Genomic DNA, 27248 nt, shown 5'->3' with positions numbered 1-27248 from the left:
TACGTCAACCGATGTCCAGTGAGGAAAGTTGTGTACACCGCCGGCCTAGTAACGAATTCACGCCACAGGATTTTGTTACAGGATACCGTCACGCCCCCAGCTGTTGACAGACTAAACGACGCGTCTTCCCCCATCTTCAGCTGTCACCAATCTTGGAATCTGGCTCAAAGGACCAAATATGTTAAGTTTAAACCCCTAACATAATTATCATTAAATAAGAAAGAAGCCAGGCGAGACAATCTTGTTTAACTTGCAAGGTGGCTCATCCCAGAAGCTGGAGCTTAAAAAAAACCCAAGCCATTTATTGAAAGATACCATGTGACATTCATACAAGTTGATACAATAATGTGTATTTAGGTGCATGACCGTGCGTGTATGTATATGCAACTTTAGTCCATGTAAATGTGTTTGAACAGTCCATGTGTGTGCTTGTGGGTGTTTGCTTGATTCAAAAGTCCAATGCATGTGTGCTCTTCTTCTCCGTAGTCCGTTTGGTCAGACTACTCTGACCTTTGCACGTCGCTGGAATGTCCTGCTTATCCAACTTGTACACGAAGATTAATGAAGAATATATCAATATGAGATTAATGAGAAATTATCATAATATAAACTGCAAATTATATAACAAAGTGAAATTCCCATCAGTCAGACTTCCACAGTTCCATTGCCCTAATATACCAATCTAGTAGGGATGTTATTTAAAATGTGAATAAAATCATAGTACAATGATCTGCAAATCCTTTTAAACCTATATTCTGTTGAAGACACTACAAAGACAAGATATTGTAAGGTCCCTCAAGATGGTTTGTAGAATAGATGAAGGCTTATTCCTTGAAAAACAGATTTATTAATCACGAATGGTTATTGTTGGCCGTCACCACACTGAATAACCAGCAACAAAACAAGAGTAAATTTTCCCTCACATGGTCCTATGTCAGCACAGACTCACAGAGAAACTCCCTCCTGTCTTGCTCTACCCCACCTTTCACCTTCTCCTGTAACCACATATCTGTCTCAACCCCACACATATGAAGCATCATAGCCTGTCAACTAACAGAATATTTGAACAGTTAAACTTGACTGTAACATTAATGCAGGATCGCTACAATGTTTAATCTTTATTGGTTTTTTATATACATACTCAGTCATTTTAAATTTGCTGCAGAGAACACATTTCAATAAAGCTGGAGCAGGGACAACAGATTGGGAAAGTTAAGGAATGGTCATAAAACACCTGTAGATTATTCCACTGGTAAACAAGTTTACTGCAAACAGGTGAGTGTCATGACTGGGGATAAAAGGAGCATCCCTGGAAGGCTCAGTCGTTCACAAGCAAGACGTGAGGTGTATATGGATATACACTACCAGTCAAAAGTTTGGACACATCCAAACTTTTACTGGTACTGCAATATATATGCTGCATTTAGGGTTCCACTTATGCATATCAGATAAGCTCATTGCTTCTGTCAGAGGTCTGTCACTATGAGAGAAAAGATCTTACAGCAAGACAAACAAGATCATCCTTCTGAATTAACGGATTCCTTTAGCTTTTTGGTATGGTTCATCCATTCATCCTTTCTTTTTTTTCATTGAAAACAAAATATCAAAAATGAAAACAAAACACTTATTCATTTTACTTTTTTGTTTCCAAATCCGAAACCAAAAGTCAGCAAGCAGAGCAAAATGGAATAGACGGAAAACAAATGTTAAAATGGAATGTTTGATTTTCCATTGGAGGCAGCAGCATGACAATAGCAGTTCTTTCTGCTCCGTGTGCGCTGTGTTGACTGCATTTCCAAAACTGTGTCCAAGTAATTCAGTAATTACTTATATCCTGGAGATATTGATTATTAAATGAAATACTTTATTTCTTGAAAACAGTCTTCATCTAAGAGCATTACATCACATCTGGAGGGGTCTGCGTCGCTCTGCAAAACCCAAGCTATGTTGCCTCGTAGCGGACATGAACCACAGTTATAATGGCCACAATCCGCCACAAAGAATGCCCAAGTTCAGTCCCCCAGTGTTACATGCCTGGGAGGTAGGGGTGTGTATATAGAGGAGTGTTGGGGTGCATGTATGGGGGGGTAGTGGTCTGTGTGCATGGGGGAGTGGGGTGATGTGTGTATGTGTGTGTGTGTAGGGGGTAGGGGTCTGTATAGAGGAGTGTGGGAGTGCATGTGTATATAGGTGTATAGGGGGGTGGAGGGTTGTGGTTCGGAAGGGGTTAGGACTTAAGTGAGAGAGGTGAGGAGTTGGGTGTTCTAGGGTAGGTAGAATGGGAAGAGATGTTTCTTTGGTGGGCAGGAGTGTGAGTGGGATGTAGGGATGTTGGAGGGTGGGCTAAATGTTTGGGCCTGTTTGTGTCAGAATGGGTGTGTATGTGTGTGTATGTCTGTAGGTGTGTGTGTGTGTGTGTGTGTGTGTGTAGATGTATGTGTATACCAGGCTAATGGTGAGGGTGTATGAATGTATTGGGGTATAGAGGAGGAGGGAATGCAACGTGTCTCTGTGTGGGGGCATCTCCTGGGGGTGTGGGGACAGTGGGCTCTTGGTCTGTCTCTTAGTCTGTCTCTCCTTCTGCCCTCTGCCTGCGGGGGTGGGGGGGTTGCTTTCGGGCTCTTGGGGTCCAGGCTGGTCCGGTCCTGTTCCCCCTGACTGTGGGGGACTCTGGCTGGGACCCCCCCTCTGCCACCTCCTGGGTCGATGCATGGCTGGCTCCGGGGTGGGGCGGTTGGGGTCTGTGCCTAGGGGGAGCCGCCGGTGGCCCAGGGCTCAGGGGTACTCCTGGCATGTATGTGTATGTGTATATGTAGAACACATCATCCACACCATCATTCTGCTTGCCTGAATGCTGGACAAGACAACAACAACAAAAAAAAAAAGATGCAACCCTTGCCCTACACACCTGAATCACATAAAACGTCTTGTTACCAGGCCTCTGCAAAGCCGGATGATACGCAGAGGAAGAATTCAGCTATTTGTTTCAGGTGTGTTTCAAATGATATGCATCTAAAAGTTGCAAGATAGACTGGAAGACCGGACTTGGCACCCCTCTGCCTTATGCGATTGTTACCTTAATAATTTGAGTCATTCATTTTAGCGTAATTTGCTTGAGTGATTCGCGGCCGAGTGTGAAGCGGCTGGGATGAGAATCAGCACCTCCAAATCTGAGACCATGGTCATCAGCCGGAATAGGGTGGATTGCCCTCTCCGGGTCGGGAGTCAGGTCCTGCCGCAAGTGGAGGAGTTTAAATATTTCGGGGTCTTGTTCACTGCTTGAGATCGACAGGCGGATCGGTGCGGCGTCTGCAGTAATGCGGACTCTGCGCCGGTCTGTCGTGGTGAAGAAGGAGCTGAGCCAGAAGGCGAAGCTCTCGATTTACCAGTCGATCTACGTTCCTACCCTCACCTATGGTCATGAGCTGTGGGTCGTGACCGAAAGAACGAGATCTCGTATACAGGCGGCTGAAATGAGTTTCCTCCGCAGGGTGGCCGGGCTCTCCCTTAGAGATAGGGTGAGGAGCTCGGTCATCCGGGAGGAGATCAGAGTAGAGCCGCTGCTCCTCCGCATCGAGAGGAACCAGTTGAGGTGGCTCGGGCATCTGGTCAGGATGCCTCCTGGATGCCTCCCTGGTGAGGTGTTCCAGGCACGTCCCTCTGGGAGGAGACCCCGGGGAAGACCCAGGACACGCTGGAGGGATTAAATCTCTCGGCTGGCCTGGGAACGCCTCGGGATCCCCCCGCAGAGTTGGCAAATGTGGCTGCATTTATCTCATGCTGCATTTAGACAATGTTGTTTGTATATTGTGTTATATATAAAATAAATGGGCAAGATGAATTTAAAAGGACCCAAACACCACACACATTTCTGATCTCACCAATGTAATTATCCCATCATCAATGTTCAGTGACTGTACCTGTCAGAAGAGGAAAGATGTGTACTTGTACTGGTCAAAATCATGCACATCCTTCAAAAAGTTGAAACTAGGTGCCAAAATATATTCTACAGCAGTGTTTGGAGATTTCCTGCTGCAACACACCTGACACACATCAGACTGAATTAGCAGACTTATACAGAGCTTTACTTCAAACTGCTGCAATTAGCCACTGATCTGAGTTGGGTGTGTTGCAGTAGGGAAACTCCTATTACAGGATTGTGGCCTCCGAGGACCGGAGTTGCCCTCTCTTGCCCTAAACTGACATCACCACTGCCACCATCACTTGTTACCCAACTGGACCCACCAGGAAGTTATATAACCCAACTCTTTAGATTAGCCCAGTCTTTTCCCTCTAAAACATCTATGAGTTCAGAAATGGACTCTTTGATTAGAATGTAACTTTCTTTAACGTTTACTGGTATTTGAAATTTTATATATTTTGTTTATATACCCAGTTGATATTTTGCTTCCCTGGTGTTTTCCAGAGCCAGAAAGACTGAACACGGGATTTTCCACTTCAAAACAGGACTACATAAGATGACGGCTAAGGTATGGTCTAATGAAGAACAATGAAATCACAGCTTCTTTAATCCGTTTTATATCAGATCTGCATCATGTCTGCAGGTTATTTGTGATGTCATATCTCAGTTGAAGGAAAGACCATTGCAGTTATGTGTTTGTTTCTGTTTGCAGCTCAGTGCGAGGATGAAAGAATGCGACAAGCGTTTGACTGAAGTCCGGAACGAGTACCTGCTGACGTTGGCAGCAGTCAACGCCCACCAGCATCATTACCACAGTCATGACCTGCCATTCATTATGCAGGTAGCACATACATTGAACAATAAAGAGTCATTTGCCACCATTTCGGGTGGAGTACAGTACCAGTCAAAAGTTTGGACACACTGTCCTATTATATTTAATGGGAAAGTGTGTCCAAACTTGTGACTGGTACTGTACCTCATGAAAGTAAATAAAGATTCAATCTAAATAAATGGGTTACACTTCGAAGAACAATCATAATTGTGTAAACCAACATTTGTATATTTTAATTGAGTTTTCATTAGGTTTCATTATGAATTGGGAGGAGAGCTTTATATAATTAGTAAAAGAAGATGTTATACATATTTGCAGATAAACAAAGCGTCCTGGCGACCATTTGAAAGGGAAAAAGAGATTGAGATTGGGGCATTTGTTTCACACTACCCATTTAATGTGGCAGAGATTGAGCTGTGGAAAATCTTTAACTTGAAAAGTGGTGATGACATTAAGTGTTGCTGCTTGTCCTCGCACAAAACCTGCAAGCTGCAGTACAGATAATGGCGAGGTGATTGTGGAATATGAAACATTAACCTTTATTGTGGTAAAATTGAGGACGCTTAGCCACGATGAAGTAGTCTTATTGACAACTATTTCTCATCTAAATGGATAGTGGAGTCCAAGAGAGTTTAGTCTGACATATGCCCAAATACTATGCAACAGTGTATTGCACACAAAGGCCCACAGACAGACATGAATAACATCTAGCCTGTTTGACGGTGCTAAACGAGTGTGGGGAAAATGTCCCAAGGTTTGTCTCACATTATTTAGATCACAGGTGTCAAACTCCAGTCCTCGAGGGCCGGTATCCTGCAGGTTTTTGTTGTCTCCATGCTCCAACCCACCTGACAGAAATTCAAAAATTGGCTAACAAGAAGCTGCTGGATCATTTTGATTGGAATCAGCTGTTGGTAGAGGGAAACAACAAAAACCTTCTGGATACTGGCCCTCAAGGACAAGAGGACTAGAGTTTGACACTCCTGATTTAGATAAACTGACACGTGGCTTGTAAAAAAAAAGCATCAGAAATACAGGCGGAAGCAAGTGAAAACTTGGGGGTTGCGGCTGTTGGGCATGGGTGGTGGCAGTGGAGACGCGCCACAAGTCTGACTTTGATTCTGGGACTCCTAGCACTGCACAAGAGGGGATGCAGGGCCATGCAGGGCCATGCAGGGCCATGCAGGCCCTCTTTGTCAGGAGGATCCCAAAGGGTCTCCTGCTGGGAAGTCTGATCCCCTGGGACCTGATACCAGGGTGGCCAGACCTCGTGTGAGGGAATGATGAGGTCGGTGGGATCTCTTCAACATCAAGAGCTGCAACATTGCTACAATCACAACTTCAGTCTCTGCAGTATTGTTGAGAAAGAAGGTTCCAAAAAGTCAGGGTCCCTTAAAGTGACTGTTCCACCAAAACCCGACAGCAAGCAGAAAAATGCGGAAATAATTTAAATTGTTACTGGAGCAGTAAAACAAAGCTGGTGAAGGTGTTTGCAACTAAGTTTTCTCCTACTCTGGATAATGACACGCTACATGACTACTTATCTGAGAAAATGGAGAATGGAACAGTGATGTGTCAAAAGATCTGTTACGGGCCGATTAGCAGTTATGTAGAATGAGCCACAGCAGGTATGGCTCATTCTACATAACTACTTAATCTAATAATGTGGTTGACATGAATGCTCTAAAACTCTGGCCTCCCGGGATTTATGTTCACTGTTATTATGAGTCCCGTGGGTTAAGGTTATTGGTAATGAGAGGGGAATGAACTGAAATGTGATGGTGCAACTGCAGTGTCACATGAGGACTAGTACACATAGTAATTGTAACTGTGTTGTGTCTTACAATGTACGTGCGTTGCCTGTCGGCCACAGTAAAACTGACAAATCACGCCATTTTGTTGTGGACAAACTGGTGGAGCAGTGAGACATTCTGTATGTACAGGAGACATTCCTGGCTAAGCAAGCACTGGAATACCTAAATTCTAGAAATCTGGATTTTTATGGGGTGGGTGAAAATTAATTTCAAGGGGAGTTGCCACGATGCGGAATAAGAAATACGACCAGATTGTCAATTGCCGCATTCCCATGATAGGAACCGTTTGAAGTACCTCTAATCTTTTCAGTTTTTTTGTGCATTCAGAGAGATCGTCCCTCAGTCCCTTTGTCCCATGACCCCCAGTCCCGATAACCATTTCAGCTGCTACTCAACTTCCGGATCTTTCCAGGGTTCTTTTGGAACACATCTGATGTAGCTGTTTTACATAGGCGGTAGCTACGCGGTAGCTACACGGCAGCTACGCGGTAGCTATGTGGTAGCTACACGGCAGCTACGTGGTAGCTACGTGGTAGCTACACGGCAGCTACGCGGTAGCTACGTGGTAGCTACACGGCAGCTACGCGGTAGCTATGGGGCAGCTACGCGGCAGCTACATGGTAGCTACGCGGCAGCTACGCGGTAGCTACGCGGCAGCTACGCGATAGCTACACGGCAGCTACGTGGTAGCAGTGGCCTCACGCTGAGCGCCACTGCTGAATTTCCACAACTTCAGACCCCGCCATTAAAGCCACTGTTTGCGGTACTATAAATTAATAGAAAACGCAACAGAACCAGTAAATGGGTTGAAACATTGAACCTCATCCTAGGCCACCGACCAGCTTACTTAACATTGGAACAAAGGATCTGGCGCCGGACTTTTGGAAGTATTCAGTTGTGAAAACCCGGCATGTTCAGAAGAGCTTTAAGGTTTGTTCCTAAATTGCTGTGCTGATATACGTCACCATTTTTACAACAATTTTGTTTTTGATATGGTTCTGACCCATGTTAATTTAATCAGAGACGGAACTGGACAGCATTGTGGAAGCTCCTACTGTCACCAGCACGCCTCTCCGCCTTCGTCCAGGTAAACAAAACATTTGTACTGCATGAAGATCAGTCTGCTCTCAGTTTAACGCTGTAACAAATGCCAAATATAAACAGATGATCTATGTTACTTATATTCAAATACTTGTTTAACTAAATGGAAAAATGGAAACTCCCAGAACCACTCAGAACAGTCTGCATAACAGACTCGTTTAGAACTACTGGACATTTGTTTTCTTTGTTCTTAAATGTTAAAAAGTCCTGATAAATAACTGGTAGAACTGCTGATCATTGAGAAATATTTCACATAGTATTGTTTTTCCCCTATTCACTTTTATTATAAAAAACAAACATGGGCATTCATGTTTATAACATTAATATGCTGGAAATGTCTATACCTTCACGTCACCTGAACCAGCCACTGCATAAAGCAGCATCGGCCTGCCAGTTCTGGGAACCAGCACCCTCTGCGCCCCTACACCAGATAAACCTTCCCATTTGTGAATGTGTAATATTTGCTGTTTGATATACTGGCAGTAACAAGTACCAATCACAACCATGTAGACAGCTCTTACTGAGGTTTTGTTCCAGTGGGGATAAATAAAAGGGCTGAAAGAGCCACAAAGGGTCATATAAGTGTAGCTCAAATTCATTTTATATTTTTTTCTATCCCTTCAGCCACTACACCACAGCCAGTGGCATCTCCCTCCTCCAGTCAGCACCAGCCAGCTTCCAGCTCCATCTGCAATCCTCAGCCTGGTTAATAAAACATCATATTGCATCCTAAACATGTCTTTGGAGTTGCACAGAATTAGAATTAATGTTGTGCTACATATCTACCGCCACCCTCACTGTGTTTTTTCCAGTAAAGAGAAAAGGGGCGGACACTATCTGAGCGACTGTGGAGGACATGCTGGCAGCTGATGCAGAGCAGCAGAGCAACACAAATATTGCCCAGATGCTTCCGTTTTTCCAGGAGGGGATAGACAAGAACATGCAACTCCATGTGCAGTGCTGAAAGAAAACAGGCACCAGCAAACACCTTTACCAGAGACTGTCCTGGGTGTGTTGGGCAGGATGGCACAGACACAGCAACGCCACACTGTTGTGTGTGTTGTATTGTAACACAGAAGACAAATTCTTACACATGTAAATAGTATTTTGGTTTTGACACTTTCATTCTTGTGTGTTGTGTGTTTGGTATTTTAACAAATTAATAAATGACTTTTTGGGGAGTCACAACTGTTGCTTTTTGTGTGAATAGATCCAGTTAGGTTATTTTGACCACATCTACACAATATAAACTAATAAAATATTTAAGATTATTAACCTTTGTTACATATTAAATGTTAATCTACAACACACTGTAGTTTACTGCTCACACATTGCTGAATCACGCTGGGTCTTCATTTTTCTTTTTCTGAGCTGATCTTTATTTTGAACACAACAAAAATGCACTCTGAACAAAGTTGTAGTGTCCACGGAACATTTAGTCTCTACATGAATGTGTTGCTGCATCATAAATGCTTTTCTTGACAAAACCCTCTAGTATGACGCTTACTATATGTGATGGTTTTCTGTGATCAGCTGGAAGAAGCGAGGTAACGCATCAAAGTTGCTCGCACTTTGACTGCATCCACATCTTCATTCCTTTCTAGATTGCGCGTCTCATGGCAGATAATTGTAGTAATTGATTTGCTATCTTGATTTCTTTTTAAGTACAAACTCTTCTCACATAGATATTAGCTCAAATGAGGTCTTTTTTCCTGAGGATTCCATCCCAGTTTGGAGGGTGTGCTGCAAGGATGATTTTTCTACATATTTTTGGCTCTCTCAAGACTTGGTATGAGTCTCCATGGCAACGAAAGACTTGTTTAACCTCTCCCAAATCAGGATTATCAGTAAAACAACACATCAAATCCCGATGGAGTTGAAAAGAAAGAGAAGAGGATGCAGAGCAGGAGTGAGGCAGAGGAGAAAGTGATGGAAATTTATACCATTTTTCCAACTGTAGCACGCACAAAAAGGGGAAGAGGGGCTGTCTCCCCCTTAAGCTTCCCCTATAAGGACACCCCTGGTCAGGGCACCTCAGCAGGCCAAGCAACACAGGATAATTAGACAGGTTAAAAAGGTTTGTCTCCTGCGTATTACAAAACGTAGTCCGTAGCTGCCACCTGCAGTGGTTCTGGGCTTTAATCCCAGACTGGTAAAAACACAAAACAACGCTAATAACAGAAAGTGAAACACTAAAACCACATGCAATAAAACCAGTAAAATACAATCCAATCTAAAACTATACCCGACCACCAGGCGGGTGGAGCAACTCTGTACGACAGGAGACCACAAAAAGGGAACAGATAAATAGTTAAAAATGCAAAAATCACTAAAAACAAATGTGCAATAAAACAGACCTCCCCAAGAGCAGCCAGGGTGAGTGGCTCTTGTTTAATGGTCTTATCAAGGACCCAAAGTAAATGTCAGTATTACAATAACCAATAAAACTTTATACGTTACCACTCTTTGTCACTTCCACCCTGCTTGCTCTCAGGTCCCCCTTCCAAGTAAGCAGGACTGTCTTTTATAGTGTCACTGGTCCTGATCACCAATTGGCCGCAGCTGTGACCAGGCTCAGCAGCTCAGCCCAGGTGCCTAAATCTTCCCCATCTTTTTCATAACCATGTCCTCATGGGTCCATAGGCAATATTAATGTCCATATCTAGCAGGTGGCTGTCCTCTAGAAGTCCTCTGGGATCGGCGCAGGACTAGGTCATCTTCCAGGTTCCAGCCTTGTTGGGACATTGTGGGCAATATGGTCCTCTTGCTCAGGCTCCGTTCCAGATGGTAATGGTTCAGCCTCCTCCCCACTCAGCGATGGTCGTCTGGGTTGTGCCATACCTAAAGCAGGAAAAAGACCCCACACCAGCCCTGGTTGACCCTCTTCCCCTCCCTCTGGTGGAGAGTTTAGTTCACCTGTGGGAGCATAATCAACTGGACAGGGGCGCATTGGATTCTGGTGTAAAACCTTCTCTGGCCCTTGCCCAGATTCTGGCTTTACAACAAATACTGGTAGGTCAGCATTGGGTTGTCTAACAACAACATAAGGCTTACTTTCCCAAATATCTGAGAGCTTACCTCCCCTCCTCCGGCCCCTGTGCCGTAGCAGAACCCTTTCCCCAGGAAGCAGTGGTGTGCTCATTGGGTGCCGGTCATAGTTCTGCTTCTGTTGTTGGTGGGAGGTTTGCAGCTTTGCTGCTGCCTGTTGGTGGGCCAGCCTGAGTCTCTGATGGTGTAGCTTAACCCAGTCAGTTTGAGGCTCAGATATATTACTCGTGGTACCCAGTGTTACATCCAAGGGAAGACGCGGGTGCCAGCCAAACAGTAGATAGGAAGAGGTATGTCCTGTGGAGCCATGGACAGTGTTGTTGTACATAAACACCAATTCTTGTATATACTCGGGCCATCGTAGCTTTTGGTTACTCTCCAGAGTGCCTAGGAGAGAGAGCAAAGTACGGTTAAAACGTTCACAGGCCCCATTGCCCTCAGGGTGGTAGGGAGTGGTTCTGCTTTTTGTTGCCCCGTAAAGACCACACAATTCTTCCAAGACAGCTGACTCAAAATTTGCTCCTTGATCTGAATGGAATCTCTGGGGGCTACCCACCATCCGGATTACATTCTTCCACAAAACCTTGGCTGTGGTAGTGGCAGACTGATCGCGGGTAGGTATGGCCCAGGCATACTTTGTGAAGTGGTCCGTCACCACTAACAGATATTGGTGCCTATCAGTTGACAGTGGTAGCTTCAAGAAGTCCATAGCCAGCAGCTCCAATGGAGTGGATGTCCTTATAGGCACCAAAGGAGCCCGTACCATGACATTTGGTGTTTTATGCAGAATACACCTGGGACAGGAGGAGTACCATGCCTTGATCTCTTCTGCTTGTTTCGGCCAGTAGAACCGGCTCCTGACCAGAGTCAGAGTCTTTTCTGGGCCTGTATGACCTGCCTTCTCATGACAGGCTTGCCACACTTGTTGTTTGTACACAGATGGGAGGACTATCTGTTGAATGTAGTCCATGGTCCTTGGATCTTGCATTCTTCGACATAGGATGCCGTCTCTCACTGAAAGGCGGTCCCCTTCCCTGAGGAGCTTCAGAGTCATTGGATGGAGGCGTTTTCTTTGAAGATGATCAGGTGGTCTCTTGGATGCTAATACCTTAAGTACTTCCTGAATGACTGGGTCCTGTCTCTGAGCCTCCTTCCACTGGTCACTTGTTATCCCCACTTGCACGTCACTCAGTTGGACCAGGACCTCAGGAGCTGCCTCTCTCATGCCTCTTCCTGTACAGCAAGCTCTGACAACATCGGCACCCACTTGGCCACAGGGAGCAAAAACAGGAGGTTCCTCATCTGTACTTACTGCACCGTTGAATTCCAGGGGCCTCCGTGAAAGAGCATCTGCATTCATGTTGGATTTTCCAGGCCGGAATTTTATGTCAAAGTTGTAGTTTGCCAGTCGGGCAGCCCATCTCTGCTCCACACTGCCCAGGTTTGCTGTCTGCAAGTGAGCAAGGGGGTTATTGTCGGTGTACACTGTGAAACGAGAGCCCAACAAATACTCGTGGAATTTCTCTGTTTCCGCCCACTTCAATGCCAGAAACTCTAACTTGAAAGAGCTATAGTTGGCATCATTCTTCTCCGTTGGGTGCAGGCTCCTGCTGGCATAGGCAATGACTCATTCTCTGTCATTCTGTACCTGGCTCAGGACTGCTCCCAACCCTTCCTTGCTGGCATCTGTGTACAAGATAAAAGGCAATGAGAAGTCAGCAAAAGCGAGTACAGGGGCTTTAACCAGAGCTTCTTTCAGGCTGTGAAATGCAGTTTCACACCCTGTTGTCCATTGCGTCAGTGGGATGCTGGCTCTGCGAGTTTGTTTTTGCGGACACCCAACCAGTAGTGCATGCAGAGGGGCCGCCACTCTTGCAAAGTTTGGTATAAAACGGCGGTAATAACCAATCAACCCCAAGAAAGCCCTTAGTTCTGTCACTGTTTTTGGTTGTGGCCAGGTGGTCACTGCTTCCACCTTTTCTTCAACAAGGGTGATGCCCTTCTCTGACACCACATGACCCAAATACTGGACAGAGGACTGGAACAGGTGGCATTTATTGGGCCTCAGTTTCAGACCATGTTGGGCCAAACGAGAAAACACTTGCTCCAAATGTTTGAGATGAGTGGGGAAGTCAGGAGCAAACACAATCACATCATCCAGGTAAATCAGGAGTGACTCAAAGTTCATATCACCTAGGCAACACTCCATCAGCCGCTGAAACGTGGCCGGGGCATTGCATAATCCAAATGGCATCCGGTTGAACTCATACAGGCCCATTGGAGTGGTGAAAGCAGTCTTTTGACGATCCTCTGGTTGGACAGGCACCTGCCAATATCCACTAGCCAAGTCGAGAGTTGAAAAGTACTTAGCCTGTGACAGCATAGTTAGGGACTCTTCAATCCTTGGCAATGGAAAAGCATCTTTTCGAGTAATGGCGTTTACCTTGCGATAGTCAACGCAAAATCTCAGGGTGCCATCCCTCTTCCTCACCAAAACGATTGGAGATGCCCAAGGACTGCAACTCTGGTTAATGACCCCTGCCTCCAGCATGTCCTGCAACAGAGCGCGTACCTCTTGGTAGATGTGTGGGGGGAATCTGCCGATGTCTCTCGCGAACAGGTGGTGCATCTCCTGTTGGAATCTGGTGAAATACAACATCTGTACTACCAAAATCCTGGTCAGTCAGGGAGAATACCTTGCGATGACGTTCCAACAATTCCTGCACTTGATGTTGTTCTTCTGGTGTAAGGGAGGCACCAGAAAGGTCAACAGGGATTGGAGTTGCTATGCCAATTGGGCCAGAATTCACTTGCTGTAGGTGTACCTCTATCGCACCTGGAGCTGTCAGTGTTAGACTGACACTTCCACTCACTATGTCTTCTGACTGGATCAAAGTCAGCTGTCCCACTTTCTGGAAGCGTTGGAGGTAGAGAGGCGCATTGGTGATGTTTTTTAACCGTAGCGGAATAAGTCCCCTGTTGGCAGTCACCACTGCTCGTGCCACCAGAAAGGGGGCCGCTTCCACCAAGGGTTCTACCAAAGCGATGTAGGGTTGGCCAGCTGGACCCCCCCCGTGCTCTTGCCAACAGTAGGACCTCTTGTCTGAGCTGAACACAGACCTTCTTGGTAACCCACGCATAACCTACATTGCCCTTGACAGATGAGAACTTGGCCTCTTGACTACAAATTCTCATAGCCTTTTTCCAAGCCTTTTGTCCGAGTGGGCTGGCTTCAACTGGTGGACCCTGTGGTTGTGCTGCATTCTCCTGGAACACTGCCTGCCAACATCGTCGCATCACATTCATACCAAGCAGCCCTGGTACCTGGGATAAGCAGTGGTCTTGTACCACTACCACTCCACAACGTTCCACTGTAACTGTGCCAACAGTTATATCCACCATTGCACACCCAACATATGGGATAATGAGGCCGTTTGCTGCTGTTAAGGTCATCCAGGTTGAAGGGTCTGTCAGTTTGACTCCATTCTCTCCAAACACCTTTCTGAAGGTGCTCTCTCTTAGCATGGTAACTTGTGAACCAGTGTCCACGAGGCATGGGATGGTCCTCCCAGCCATCACCACATTCATGATGGGGCACTCACCAACCAGATGGTCCTTACCCAGCTCTTCACTGGAAACAGTCTTTTCTGGCCCCACTGTCATTCTGTCGGCAGTGGGGCTTAGTAGTTTAAAGTCGATGCAGTGGCTCCATTGTTCTGGTTGGGGTTCCGTTGCTGGTGACAGTGACGTTGGATGTGGCCTACTTTACCACACTGGCGACAAATAGGGTGCCCTTGTTCATTATACCGGTTGAGAGGCCTGTTGATTGATACAGATCGGTCATTGCGTCGTCTCCACTGGGGCCTTGGAGGGTGATAGTGCTGGTTGGGGGAGTGATCAGAGGGCTGTCTATTGGGAGTAGGGGCTCCACTATGATTTTGATTAGTGGGCATAGCTGCTCCCAGCCCCAAGTCTGCCTTCAGCCCCTTAACCAGTTCTTGAACAATAGCAGACATTTGGCTCTTCATCTCAGCAGTGAGCTCTTCCTTAATATCCTTTTTCATTTGCTGGATGTCCAGCGATGGCAATTGGGTGGGTGTTTTGTCAGCAGCCTGGTGACAATAAGCGGCTGGCTCCAGATCATCCCCCTCATCTCTGCTCCGTGCTTCAGTCTCGATTTCTGCAAAAGTCATAGAGGGTGTAGAATGGATTAGGGACTTTAGGTCTCTCCTTAAATGTTTATCCAAGCTACCATCCACAAACTGATCCCGGAGTAGACGATCCATGTCCGCCAAGCAATCTGGATCCCTTCTTTTCAACTTGTGGAATAGCTCCTGTAGCCTCAATGAGAAATCCACCACTGCCTCTCCTGGATCCTGTCTGCAGCCAAAGCACAAGGAGCGGAGGGTGGAGAGGGGCATTTTATCACCATAAAGCTCATTCAGTATTTGGAAAATCATGTATACCGTTTTCCTTTTAGATTCATCAAGAATAAGAACATGTCTCTTAGCTTCCCCCCTAAACAACTGATGGCCATGTCTGTCTGGCTCTGTTCAGACACATTGTATAACCAAAACACCATTTTTAGGTTAGTTTGCCATTCCTCCAAGTTTACCTCTGAATTTCTTCCTGAAAATTTCTGTGTCCCCATACTGCCAGAAAAAAATGGAACCATCATAAGAGGAATGCCCGTCTGGCTGGGCTGTTCCGATGAAGACATACTGCCTGCTAAAGCCTGCTGGTAGTTCTGCTCAGGGACTAATCCTGCCGACAATGCCAAATATGTAGCACGCACAAAAAGGGGAAGAGGGGCTGTGTCCCCCTTAAGCTTCCCCTATAAGGACACCCCTGGTCAGAGCACCTCAGCAGGCCAAGCAACACAGGATAATTAGACAGGTTAAAAAGGTTTGTCTCCTGCGTATTACAAAATGTAGTCCGTAGCTGCCACCTGCAGTGGTTCTGGGCTTTAATCCCAGACTGGTAAAAACACAAAACAACGCTAATAACAGAAAGTGAAACACTAAAACCACATGCAATAAAACCAGTAAAATACAATCCAATCTAAAACTATACCCGACCACCAGGCAGGTGGAGCAACTCTGTACGACAGGAGACCACAAAAAGGGAACAGATAAATAGTTAAAAATGCAAAAATCACTAAAAACAAATGTGCAATAAAACAGACCTCCCCAAGAGCAGCCAGGGTGAGTGGCTCTTGTTTAATGGTCTTATCAAGGACCCAAAGTAAATGTCAGTATTACAATTACCAATAAAACTTTATACGTTACCACTCTTTGTCACTTCCACCCTGCTTGCTCTCAGGTCCCCCTTCCAAGTAAGCAGGACTGTCTTTTATAGTGTCACTGGTCCTGATCACCAATTGGTTGCAGCTGTGACCAGACTCAGCAGAGAGGCAGAGCAGCTCAGCCCAGGTGCCTACACAACTATCATGATGGGTACTGTGAGATTGCTAGCTAACAAAACGGACGAGCTGGAGATGCTAACAAGGTCTCAGAAAGAATACAGAGAGTGCAGTATTATGTGCTTCACCGAGACATGGCTGCATGAACACATCCCTGACTGTAATGTGTCTGTACCGGGCTTTAAAACGGTCCGTGCAGACCGCAGTAGACAACACAGCGGAAAGCTAAAGGGTGGTGGAATTGCAGTGGTGATTAACCAGCGTTGGTGTCATCCTGGACATGTTACTGTCAAGGAGAAGATATGCACAAAGGACATGGAACTGTTAGCTTCCATCCATATTATTTACCCAGAGAGTTTACCTGTGTTATTCTGGTAGCGGTTTATATAATACCTGGTACCGCACCAGACACAGCCTGTGACGTCATCAGCTCCGTCGTTGCTCGGCTACAAGCACAGCATCCAAACTAATTCATGGCGATCTCCGGAGACTTCAACAACGTCTCCCTCTCTGCAACTCTACCAACATTCCAGCAGTTTGTCAGCTGCTCCACCAGAGAAAATAAGATGTTGGACTTATTTTATGCAAATATGAATAATGGATACAGTTGTTCTGCCCTGCCTCCTTTAGGAAGATCTGACCATAATCTGGTTCTTCTCACCTCCACCTACAAGCCCATCGTTCAGCAGCAACCAGTCATCACAAAGACTATCAAAATCTGGTCTGCTGAAGCCGAAGATGCTCTTAGAGGAGGCTTTGAGGCTACAGACTGGAACGTCCTCTGTGAACCTCATGGAGACGACATCAACGCCATGACTGAGTGTGTGACAGATTACATAAACTTCTGTGTGGACAGCATCGTCCCAACAAGAACAGTGAAGTGCTTCCCCAATAACAAACCCTGGATCACCAGTGACCTGAAAAAGCTGCTGAACATCAAAAAGAAAGCCTTCAGGGATGGAGACAGGGAGTTATTGAGGGCAACACATAACAACTTAAAACACAAACTAAGAAGTGCAAGGAGGACTACAGGAAGAAGTTAGAAAGTCAGCTCCAGCAGAATAACCTGAGGGATGTGTGGTCTGGAATGAAGAAGATCACCGGCTTCAAGTTAAAGGGGGACCAGCCTGATGGAGGTCTGGACAGAGCTAATGAGCTGAACATATTCTTCAACAGGTTCAGTTCACCCCCTACCTCCAGCCCAACAGACCACACACCCTCCATAAGCCCACTGCTTTCCTGTCACGCCTCCAATCTGTCACCCTGCAGCTCAGTCATGGACCAGAACACAGCTTCATCTCCCTCCACATCAGGACATCCTGAGACCTCCACCTTGTTTGTCTCCTGCAATCAGGTTAAGAAGCAACTTGAGAAACTGCACCAGAACAAGGCTGCAGGTCCAGATGGTGTCAGTCCCAGAGTTCTCAAGACCTGCTCAGAACAACTATGTCCGATTCTCCAGCACCTTTTCAACACCAGTCTGAGACAAAATAGAGTCCCAGTGCTGTGGAAAACCTCCTGCCTTGTTCCAGTGCCTAAAAAAACACAACCAGCTGAACCAAGTGACTACAGACCAGTTGCCCTGACATCTCACATCATGAAAGTCCTGGAGAGACTCTTACTGGCTCACCTCAACAAGCAAGTAAACACCTTTCAGGACCCATTCCAGTTTGCATATCGTAATGGACTTGGGGTTGAAGATGCCATCATATACCTGCTCCAGAGAGCACACACTCTCATCTGGACCATTCAGGCAGCACTCTGAGGGTCATGTTCTTTCATTTCTCAGTGCTTTTAATACCATTCAGCCTGCTTTGTTATGTGAGAAGCTCCATAAATTCCAGGTGGATACCTCCACAACCACCTGGATCTATGACTACCTCACAAACAGACCCCAGTTTGTGAGACTGAAAGGTTGTGTGTCTGAGATGGAGGTCAGCAGCACTGGTGCACCACAAGGAACTGTACTCTGGCCATTCCTCTTCACTCTGTACACCTCAGACTTCCAGTCCAACTCTGAGTCCTGTCATCTGCAGAAATACTCTGATGACTCTGCAGTTGTGGGGTGTATCAGGGATGGACAAGAAGCAGAGTACAGAGAACTGGTCAGTCAGTTTGTTAAATGGTGCGGTGACAGTCATATTAAATAGGGTCAAAGTACCCAAACTGTTCTCATTGGATAACCTCCTCCAGCCCCTTTTATTGGTTAAGATTCAAAAGGGCGGGCATATTGAAATAGTCCATATGGCCCTGCACTTCTTCTGACTTCTTCTTCTTCTTCTTACTTCTCTTACTTCGTTTTTGCTTCTGTCTGCTTTTTGTAACTTTGCTCTTACTTCACTTTTTACTCTGAAGCTTCTTCTTAGTTTTCTATAAATTTACTCGTCTCGTGCGTCTCGTCACAAGGTGATTTCTTGAGTTTTTCTTTTATTGTTTTTTAGTGGCATGTTTATTTATTTGACTTTCTTTTATGCAATTGCATGTTTGGTTTTATCATTTTTTGCATGACCGATCGACCCTGCCTCCCAGTGTTATTTGAGATTGACCACAGGTGTGTGAACATTGATTGACGAATGGGCAGCCGACAGAGGAGGAGTTTGTTCTCCCCCACAGACCCGTTGGTGGAGATGCGAGGATGAGACAGGCGCGTGACTCAGAATGTAGCGGAAACGGCATCAGCTGGCACCAAACATGGGACGTGGGGCGACTTACAATGTAGCTGGAACGGTGTGACCTAGCACCGAGCAAAGCGGTTCAGAGGGCAACTGGAGTGCAGTGACCTGGCGCTGAGGAAGCGGTTCGGAGTGCAACTAGAGCGGCGTGACCTGGCGCCGAGCGAGGCGGTGGATCGGGTGCAGACGAGACGGCGGCACGTCGAAACAGGAAGTGGTGTCGACGGTAACGGAGCATGCTATGTCGCGGATGGGCAGGGGAGATGACCCAGTTATGCGAGTACAGCGACTTCCCTGCAACATTTTATCGCCGGGTGGAGCAGAATACTCCTGTCGCCTTTTTATGTGCAGGACCGTGAGACGAGGGTTTCCCCCACAGAGCCGGGCCTGGCCACCAGCGGTGGAAGAGCCGCCCTCAATTGGAGTGACATCAAGTCAAGACTGGCTTTAACGTACAGCAGGAACTTGGGAATTTTAGGGATATTTTCCTTTGTTTTATCCTTTTATTGATTTTAACGATTGTATTATCAACCCTCAGTTGTAAAAAAAAAAAATCAGGTTGAATTTACTGGTCCGTCTCCCTGGTGTTGTAGTGATGCTCTCTACTCGGTCCACCTTTTTAGCTTGGGGATTTTTTCTTTTTCAAAGTAGTGTGGCTCATCCTGGTCACATCTCCTCTTCATTGTTCCGTGCACAAAAGAAAGTTAATATTTTTGTTGAAACTGCAACACCAATTGTTTTTATTTTTACCCAGTAATTTTCCAGAGATAAGAAGAACCGCAGTTCCAAACCTCTTAATGCGTCTTTACAAGTACTGTAAATCCGAACATGGTACTCGTGAAACCTGGAACTACTCCTATTTTCGACTAATTTAATTTTGTCACCACATTGCTTCTGGAACTCCACTGGACTCCATGCAGGCCATCAGAGTAGCTTCATAGAGTTACACCGCTCAACACCAAAAGGTCCAGACCCCGAGCCCACGCCGAACAGGGAGCATCCACCCGGCTCAACCAAAACTCAAGACCCAGCATCTAAAAGTAGGATCTGATAGTGCTCTGAATCTTTGTGGTGCCTTGAAACAATACATCAAAACGTATACTAAATTATTAAATTTGATCTTACCTCCAAATTTAATATAATTGAACAAATTCTTATAAAAAATTATTAAAAGATAATCCTTCAGATTTATTATCTTAATTCCACCCTGTTCCTTCCTGCTCCATCTCATTGCATCAATTTTAGCATTCATCATTGTTAGAATTAAAATCCTCACCGATATTTTCATTTCATAATTTTTCAGATAATGTTTCCATCATTGCTTCCATTTATCCCTGTGTGTGTGTGTGTGTGTGGGTGAGTGTGTGTCTGTGAGAGTGTGTCAGAGTGAGTGAGTGAGTGGGAGGGGTGAAAGGGCCTTGGAGCCAGGGGACCTTGCGGCCGGTGCAGCGGGGCGCGGCCTGGCTACCATTCAGTGGCGGTCTGGGTGTCCTGGCTGTACTTTCTGCCTACGGGGTCCGGGGGTTGCCTTCCGGGCTCTTGGGGTCCTGGGGCCCGCACTCTGTCTGCCCTGGGTGACCGGTGCCCGGCAGAGCCGGGCTTTGCCGGTCCGGGCCTGCTGGGGCCTGTTCCCCCTGACCGTCCCCCCCTCTGCCACCTCCTGGGTGGGTGGGCATGGCTGGCTCCGGAGCGGGGCGGTTGGGATCTGTGCTTGGGGACGGCCGCCAGCTGCTCGAGCCTTGGGGTTCTCCGGGCCTTCCTCTTGCCTGCGTGTGGGCGGGGCCACATTGGCATGATCACTCTTCTCTGAACACGTTCCACTCTGTATGTTCTGCATGTTACAGTCACCGAGTCGCCTGCAGGTTCATTCACTAGCAACGGCTGGTTTTCTTCCTGTGTGTCTGATCTAGCTTGTGAGCTCTGGGTTTTCCTGATAGTTGATGGCTTCGTCCTCCCGCAGGGGGAACATGACTCCAGTATGTATAGGTGTATGGATGTGTGTATATATAAGTGGGTGTGTATGTGTGCTTATATACACGCAAATGTATGTAGGCTTTTCTCTTTTTCAATCTTTTTTTTTCCTTCTCTCTCTCTCTGTCTCTCTCTCTCTCTCTCTCTCTCTCTCTAAAAGGTGTTTTGTTTCCTCTTCTTCTCGATTCTCTTTCTGTCCTCTCTGGTCTGATCCAGCAGTACAAACTTTGTAATACTTCTCCTTCATCTTCATGCTGCTTATCCGGGGTCGGGTCGCAGGGGCAGCAGCCTAGCAGGGAAGCCCAGACTTCCCTCTCCCCAGTCACATTTGCCAACTCTGCGGGGGGGATCCTGAGGCGTTCCCAGGCCAGCCGAGAGATATAATCCCTCCAGCGTGTCCTGGGTCTCCTCCAGATTAACCACTGCGAACCCCTTTATTTGTTTGACACTGACCATAGTGTAGTGCTTTGTTTTATTTTTTAGGCAATGCAAGTTTATTTGTAAAGCACCTTTCATTACAAGACAATTCAAAGTGCTTTTAATGAAACATTAAAAACATTACAGAAAAAAGCACAAAAGAAAACAAATAGCAAAATCACAATGAAATCATCAATTATATTACAATAATTAAAAGCAGAATTAATTAAAAGTTACTGAGCAGATATCATGCAGGCGCATGACAAAAGAAATGTTTTTAACCTGGAATTAAAAGTTTCTGCATTTTGTGAAAGTTTAATCTCCACTGGCAGCTAAATGCTGGTCTGGTCTCTGGTCTGGACTAGTGGTCTTTGGATCAAAGAGCTCTGCCTGGTTCATATTCTCTGAACGTATCACAGATGGATTCTGGTCCCAAACCATTCTGGGATTTGTAAACAATCAGCAGGGTTTAAATCTATCCTGTGAGTGACTGGAAACCAGTATGAACTGGAAACCAGTGTAAAGATTTTAAAACTGGTGTGATGTGTTCAGACCTCTTAGTCGTGGTTAAAGCTCCAGCAGCATCTGGATGAGCTACAGATGTTTAATGCTCTTTTTAGGAAGTCCTGTTCAAAGGCCGTTCCAGCAATCCTGTCTACTGGTTTTACTGGGAAGTCCTGTTCAAAGGCCGTTCCAGCAATCCTGTCTACTGGTTTTACTGGGAAGTCCTGTTCAAAGGCCGTTCCAGCAATCCTGTCTACTGGTTTTACTGGGAAGTCCTGTTCAAAGGCTGTTCCAGCAATCCTGTCTACTGGAGATGAATGATTGGAGGAGTTTCTACTGGGAGACTAAACTTAACTTTTCCTGTGGATGTTTCTCAGTTGGTAAAAAGGTGTCTTTTTTTTTTTGGTCTTGTCCAGCATTTAGGCAGCAGAATGATGGTCTGGATGTTCTGCTGAGCAAATTTTCTCTGCCAAGGGAAGCTTTATAGATATAATGATCCCCTTGACTTTCTGAATTTTTATTTCTATATTTGTTTTGTATTATTGTTTGAATTGTAGAGTTTGTACTGCTGGACCAGAGAGGACAGACAAAAGACAGAAAGAGAAAGGAGAAAAACACCTCATAAGAAAAGTGAAAGAGATAAAGGGAGAGAAAAAAAAACTAAAAAATAACCCAAAAACAAAAAGAAAAAAAAACAACCAACAGATGTATACACACACACACACACACACACACACACACACACACACACACACACACACACACACATTTATACACGTATGTACACATATACGCACTCGCCAGTATTAACACATATACATACACATACAAGCCAACTTTAGATCATAGTAACTAAACTATGAATGTAAAAAGTTAAATATAAATGAGAAACAAACAGAAATGAGAAAACTAGCTGCTGTTAGTGAATAAACCTGCAGACGACTCGGTGACTGTGTCACATGCAGAACATGCAGAGTGGAACGTGTTCAGAGAAGATCATGCCAGTGTGACCCCTCCCACACAAAGGCAAGAGGCACGCCAGGAGGACCCCCGAGACCCGGGCCATCGGCAGCCACCCCCAGGCGCAGACCCCAACCGCCCCACCCCGGAGCCAGCCATGCACCGACCCAGGAGGAGGCAGAGGGGGGTCCCAGCCAGAGTCCCCCGCAGTCAGGGGGAACAGGCCCCAGCAGGCCCGGACCAGCGAGGACCGGCCCCACCGGGCACCGGCCCCCCAGGGCAGACAGAGCGCGGGCCCCAAGAGCCCAGAAGCAACCCCCCACCCCCGCAGGCAGAGGGCCCAGCCCACACCGACGGAGGGCCGGGATCCCCAGACCGCCACCGAGCGGCAGCCAGGCCGCACCCCAGTGGACCAGCAGCGCTCCCCGAGCACCAAGACCCTCCACGCACGCACACACACACACACATGCACCCACCCACCTACCCTGCTCCCTCTATAATCACCCATTCTTCCATACACACATACCCCACTCTACACACACACACACACACACACACCCCTCCCTACACCCCTCTATCCACATTCACACTCATTGTACACCCACCCCATCACTTCCCCGTACCACCAACATAACCCCACATACACACCCCCACCCATCTGCATACACCCCCCCTTCCTCCTATCCCAGCGGCCACCCACTTTCCTAAATTCTTACACCCTGATTCCCCCCCCCCTAACATTCGTTCACCACTTCATCCATTGGCTCATGCACGCCCTCACCTTTCTTTCCCAACGTGTCCCCTGTGAGATACCCCCGGGGGAGCAGGGGATAGGAGGGCCCCGATCAGGGCCCCACAACTATCCCCCACCCCTGTCAACGCCCCCCCACCACTCCACACATGCAGCCGATCCAGCACCACCCAGGGCCAGCAGCAGTCCCACCCCCGCCAGGCCAGCCCAGACCCCTGAACAGCACCACTCCCCCCGCCCACATAAAAGTGAAGCTTTTATGTGGCAGCTGAAAGTCAGATGTGAGTCCATCAACACTCCAAGTTACAGACCTGATTGGTGGTTTTGAGAGCTGGAGTCTCCAGGTGTTTACCAACGCAGACCCTCTTTTCTTTGCTACCAAACAGAATAATCTCAGTTTTGTCTTCATTTAATTGAAGAAAATTCTCTCTCATCTTGGTGTTTACTTGCTCCCAACACAGTAAGTCTATTGGACTGTGGTCATCTGGTGACAAAGACACAAAGCTGCGTGTCGTCTGCATAATTGTGATAAAAGTTCTGTATTATTTGGCCCGAAGGGAGCAAATACAAGTTCAACAGAAGAGGTCCAAGGACTGACCCGAGGTACTCCACGAGTCATGGCCGCTCAGATTCATAGCTATCAATTGTAACGAAATAACTCCGGCCATCTAAAATATGACCTGAACCAGTTAAGGACCAGTCCAGAAAATCCAACCCATTGTACTTTAGTATTGTATTGTTATTGTGATATGGATCCTTCTGAGTTTGAAATAAATAATATGTCATGTTTTTGCCTTCCTGCCTACTCACTCGCCTGGCCAGCTGCCCGACTTGCTTGCTTGGTTCTGGTGGTGTGTAAATATTGAACATCACCCACAAAGCGACCAGAGGAAACATGCTGCCATGTAAACCAGAGGAACAACATCAGACTGTTAGTTTTTATCTATGAAGGAGCCATGCTTGAAACTGTTCTAGAGAAAAGCTGTAAACGTCATCTTCCAGTATGTATAGAAGAGGAAACTCTAGATTTTCTTCCTCAGGGTGAATTCTGGTAAACAGTTGTTTTCCCAATATGAAATTCTTTGAAATTTTGTGCAGCTTAATCTGGAGTAACTGGTCGCATAGGCTTTGTTCTTTCTCTCTTTTAAAGTAATTAATCTTAATGCACAAAGAGACAAGGAGCAACAGTAACAAGCTATGTCATGCTTTGTTTCCCTCCTCAGCAGCTCGATGGAGATGTTTACAGGGATTTAAGACACTACTTTACCCTGTTGTGTGGGACAGAGATGGACGCCTGTCTGGCTGCACACAAACAATACAACAAGATATGGGACTGTGTTGCTAAGGTTTGTATTCTTCTGTAAATGTTCCTGTATGATAGAAATAAGAACCATTGTTAATCCCATTCATGTACTGATACTGAACATCAGCAATACAACCACTGTAATTGAAAGCCAGACTGGGACAAACAGTCTGGCCAGTCAAATCATACAGTCATCCCATCCACCTCTACTACTATACTGCACACGTGTGTACATACACACCTATCCAGTTCTTGTCTCTCCTCTACTCTTATCATATGGTTCAGTACTACAGTCACAAGAAGACTACTGGTTTTATGCTGACATGTTAGCAAGTCATTCGGATGCTACTTTACCACCAACATATGAAACAGCAATACCTAATGGAGACAACATTGAAAACAATAAGCTATCAACAGCAAAAACCCACCTGTTCTTAAACAGACAAGATACTTTCCAACCTTCAGAGGTTTTCAAAACTTTTCTATGGAAGAACCCACCTGTTCTTCCATGCAAGCAGCAAACACATCCACAGTCACACTCCATATGGAGTTAACTGAAACGCCCAACATTTAACTCGCAAGCATGAAAGGCTGCATTTGCAACCATTTCCAACCAGATAAACACACTGACAACCTGATTCATTTAAAAAGTTTCACCATCAGCAAGGTGCAGCTGGACTAATAAAGTGGTCCTCATTGGCTCAATTCTGCAGCTGTTTCTGAAATGGGCAAGGACAGATGTGGACAGTATCTATGTACAGGTTAGTTTAGCTGTTAGAACATCTACCTGTCAGTTTAATACAGCGCGTGATATTAACTAATCTTTTATAGAGGTTATCGTCAAGGGGTGGTGAATGTTTGGACTCAAGAGCCAGGAATGAGCAGATTGACAAGAATATATATATAAAATAAGGATAATGGTTGTCGACAACTCCGGGAATAGAGAAATGCCAAGAAAACACGGGAGAGGAATAAATTCCCACGTGGTCTGGTCTAGAAGTAAAACTGGGTCATTAAATATGTTCAAGAGAAATTGAACTGATGTTGAGATTCACTCACATCTGAGTGAAAGGTAGGAGAAGCATCTAGAGTGGGAAAGATCCAGATCCTGAGTAGGTCGGAGAAAATCCCAGTGTGGCCAGGGGAAGAAAGCGCGGTCAGGGTCAGATCCAGATTCTGGGCAGGACAGATCAACCCAGAAGGGCCAGAGGCCTTATTTAAATTCTTGATTGCTTGTTGTCATTGTTTTCAGGTGACCAGAGAGAGAAATATTCAGCAGTTTCTACAAGAATCTTCTTTCTTTAACAAATCACTTGATTTCACCTTCCAGCCTGCGCCACAGGACAAGGTGTGTTTGTTTTTATGCCATTTCTGGGGTCCAGTTGGGAGTCACCGGTGAGTTTTACTAATATACTGTAGCCTGTTAGGAATTGGTGGGTGGAGCTTCCCAGCATACCTTGCTAATACTTATGCTGTTGCACCAGTTTACAGTGGCTGGTACATTGCAGCTCTATGAATAGCGCTTAAAATATAAACTGCTCCTTTACATTGCCACTAGATGGTGCTCTAAGATTAGAAATTAAAAGAAACTGAGCATTTTAGTCAATGGTGCTTTTCAGTTGACCAACAGGTCAGTTGCAAAACTTTTTACCACTACTGCCGGGGCGCTGCCAAGTCCTTTGGTGTTGTAGTGGTTTAATGAGAGGGCTGTTGTTCACAGGTTCAAATCCTGGTACTGCATTGTGTCAAATAGGAATGCTTCATCCACTAATCACTACACATAGAAAACCATGGTTTCAAGCTTCTATGTCTGTTGTGCTACTTCACCCATTCAAATCTTAAACTCTCCAGCTCATTCTGATATATGTGCTTTTGCACTATTTAAAACTATCTTTAGCTTCTTCACAGCAGTTTAGTTCAACCTTTCCCTTATAGCAATCCTGCTGATTACACGCTGATGGAAGTTCTAGAAAGGCATTTCTATCCCAAAAGATTCTACAGTTATGCCATTGCCTTGCCAGCAGACTTATGGTGGAATAGTGGTTACATGAAAGGACTATGGGTCAGAAGTTCTGAGGTTTAATTCCTGATGGTGGACCTTTCCAAATCATGTCAGTAATAATTCTACTCCTATTCTTGGCAATTAATATTTTTTTTGGCCGTTTTTGCATATTGAGCTGAAAACAGCTTCAACGGGGGGTTTGGTGCTCTGCACCAGTTTGCAGTGTCTGGTTTGTCTCTGTCCTGGTCTCCAGTGTCTTTCCTGCAAAATGTTTGAAACGCTACTCCTCCTACACCTTTTGTCTCACTTTAACCAGTCAAGTATCAAACTCTTCAGCCCATTCAGGAGATAAGTACTATGACTTTTGGCCTACGTAAAAAAACTTGAATTTATTCAAGTTTGTCAGTTTTTTAAAATCCATTCTTGTGATTGGATGAAATGGGAAATTCAGCTCAGCAATTGGTCTGTTTTCTGCACACACATTAGTATACAAGGCAAAGTTTCAAATCCATTATTGAACAATGTGAAC

The 27248-nt window shown here is 45.8% G+C and overlaps 1 protein-coding gene across 1 annotated transcript in view; it reads left to right on the top strand.

The window, feature by feature from the left end:
• The window catches only part of LOC306763032 (F-BAR and double SH3 domains protein 1-like), a gene marked incomplete at both ends in the record, with an annotated part of 87214 nt that overhangs the window by 36694 nt on the left and 23272 nt on the right, over nucleotides 1-27248 (top strand). Inside the window, 4 exons of the mRNA XM_079249700.1 lie at nucleotides 4427-4490; nucleotides 4635-4763; nucleotides 24638-24760; nucleotides 25970-26065. Of these exons, the coding sequence (XP_079105826.1) occupies nucleotides 4427-4490; nucleotides 4635-4763; nucleotides 24638-24760; nucleotides 25970-26065 (412 nt within the window). The remainder of the gene's footprint in view (nucleotides 1-4426; nucleotides 4491-4634; nucleotides 4764-24637; nucleotides 24761-25969; nucleotides 26066-27248) is intronic.

This window comes from Telmatherina bonti, assembly GCF_933228915.1.
Source record: "Telmatherina bonti genome assembly, chromosome: 12".
Lineage (NCBI taxonomy): Eukaryota > Metazoa > Chordata > Actinopteri > Atheriniformes > Telmatherinidae > Telmatherina > Telmatherina bonti.
This window is presented reverse-complemented; position numbering and strand designations above follow the sequence as displayed.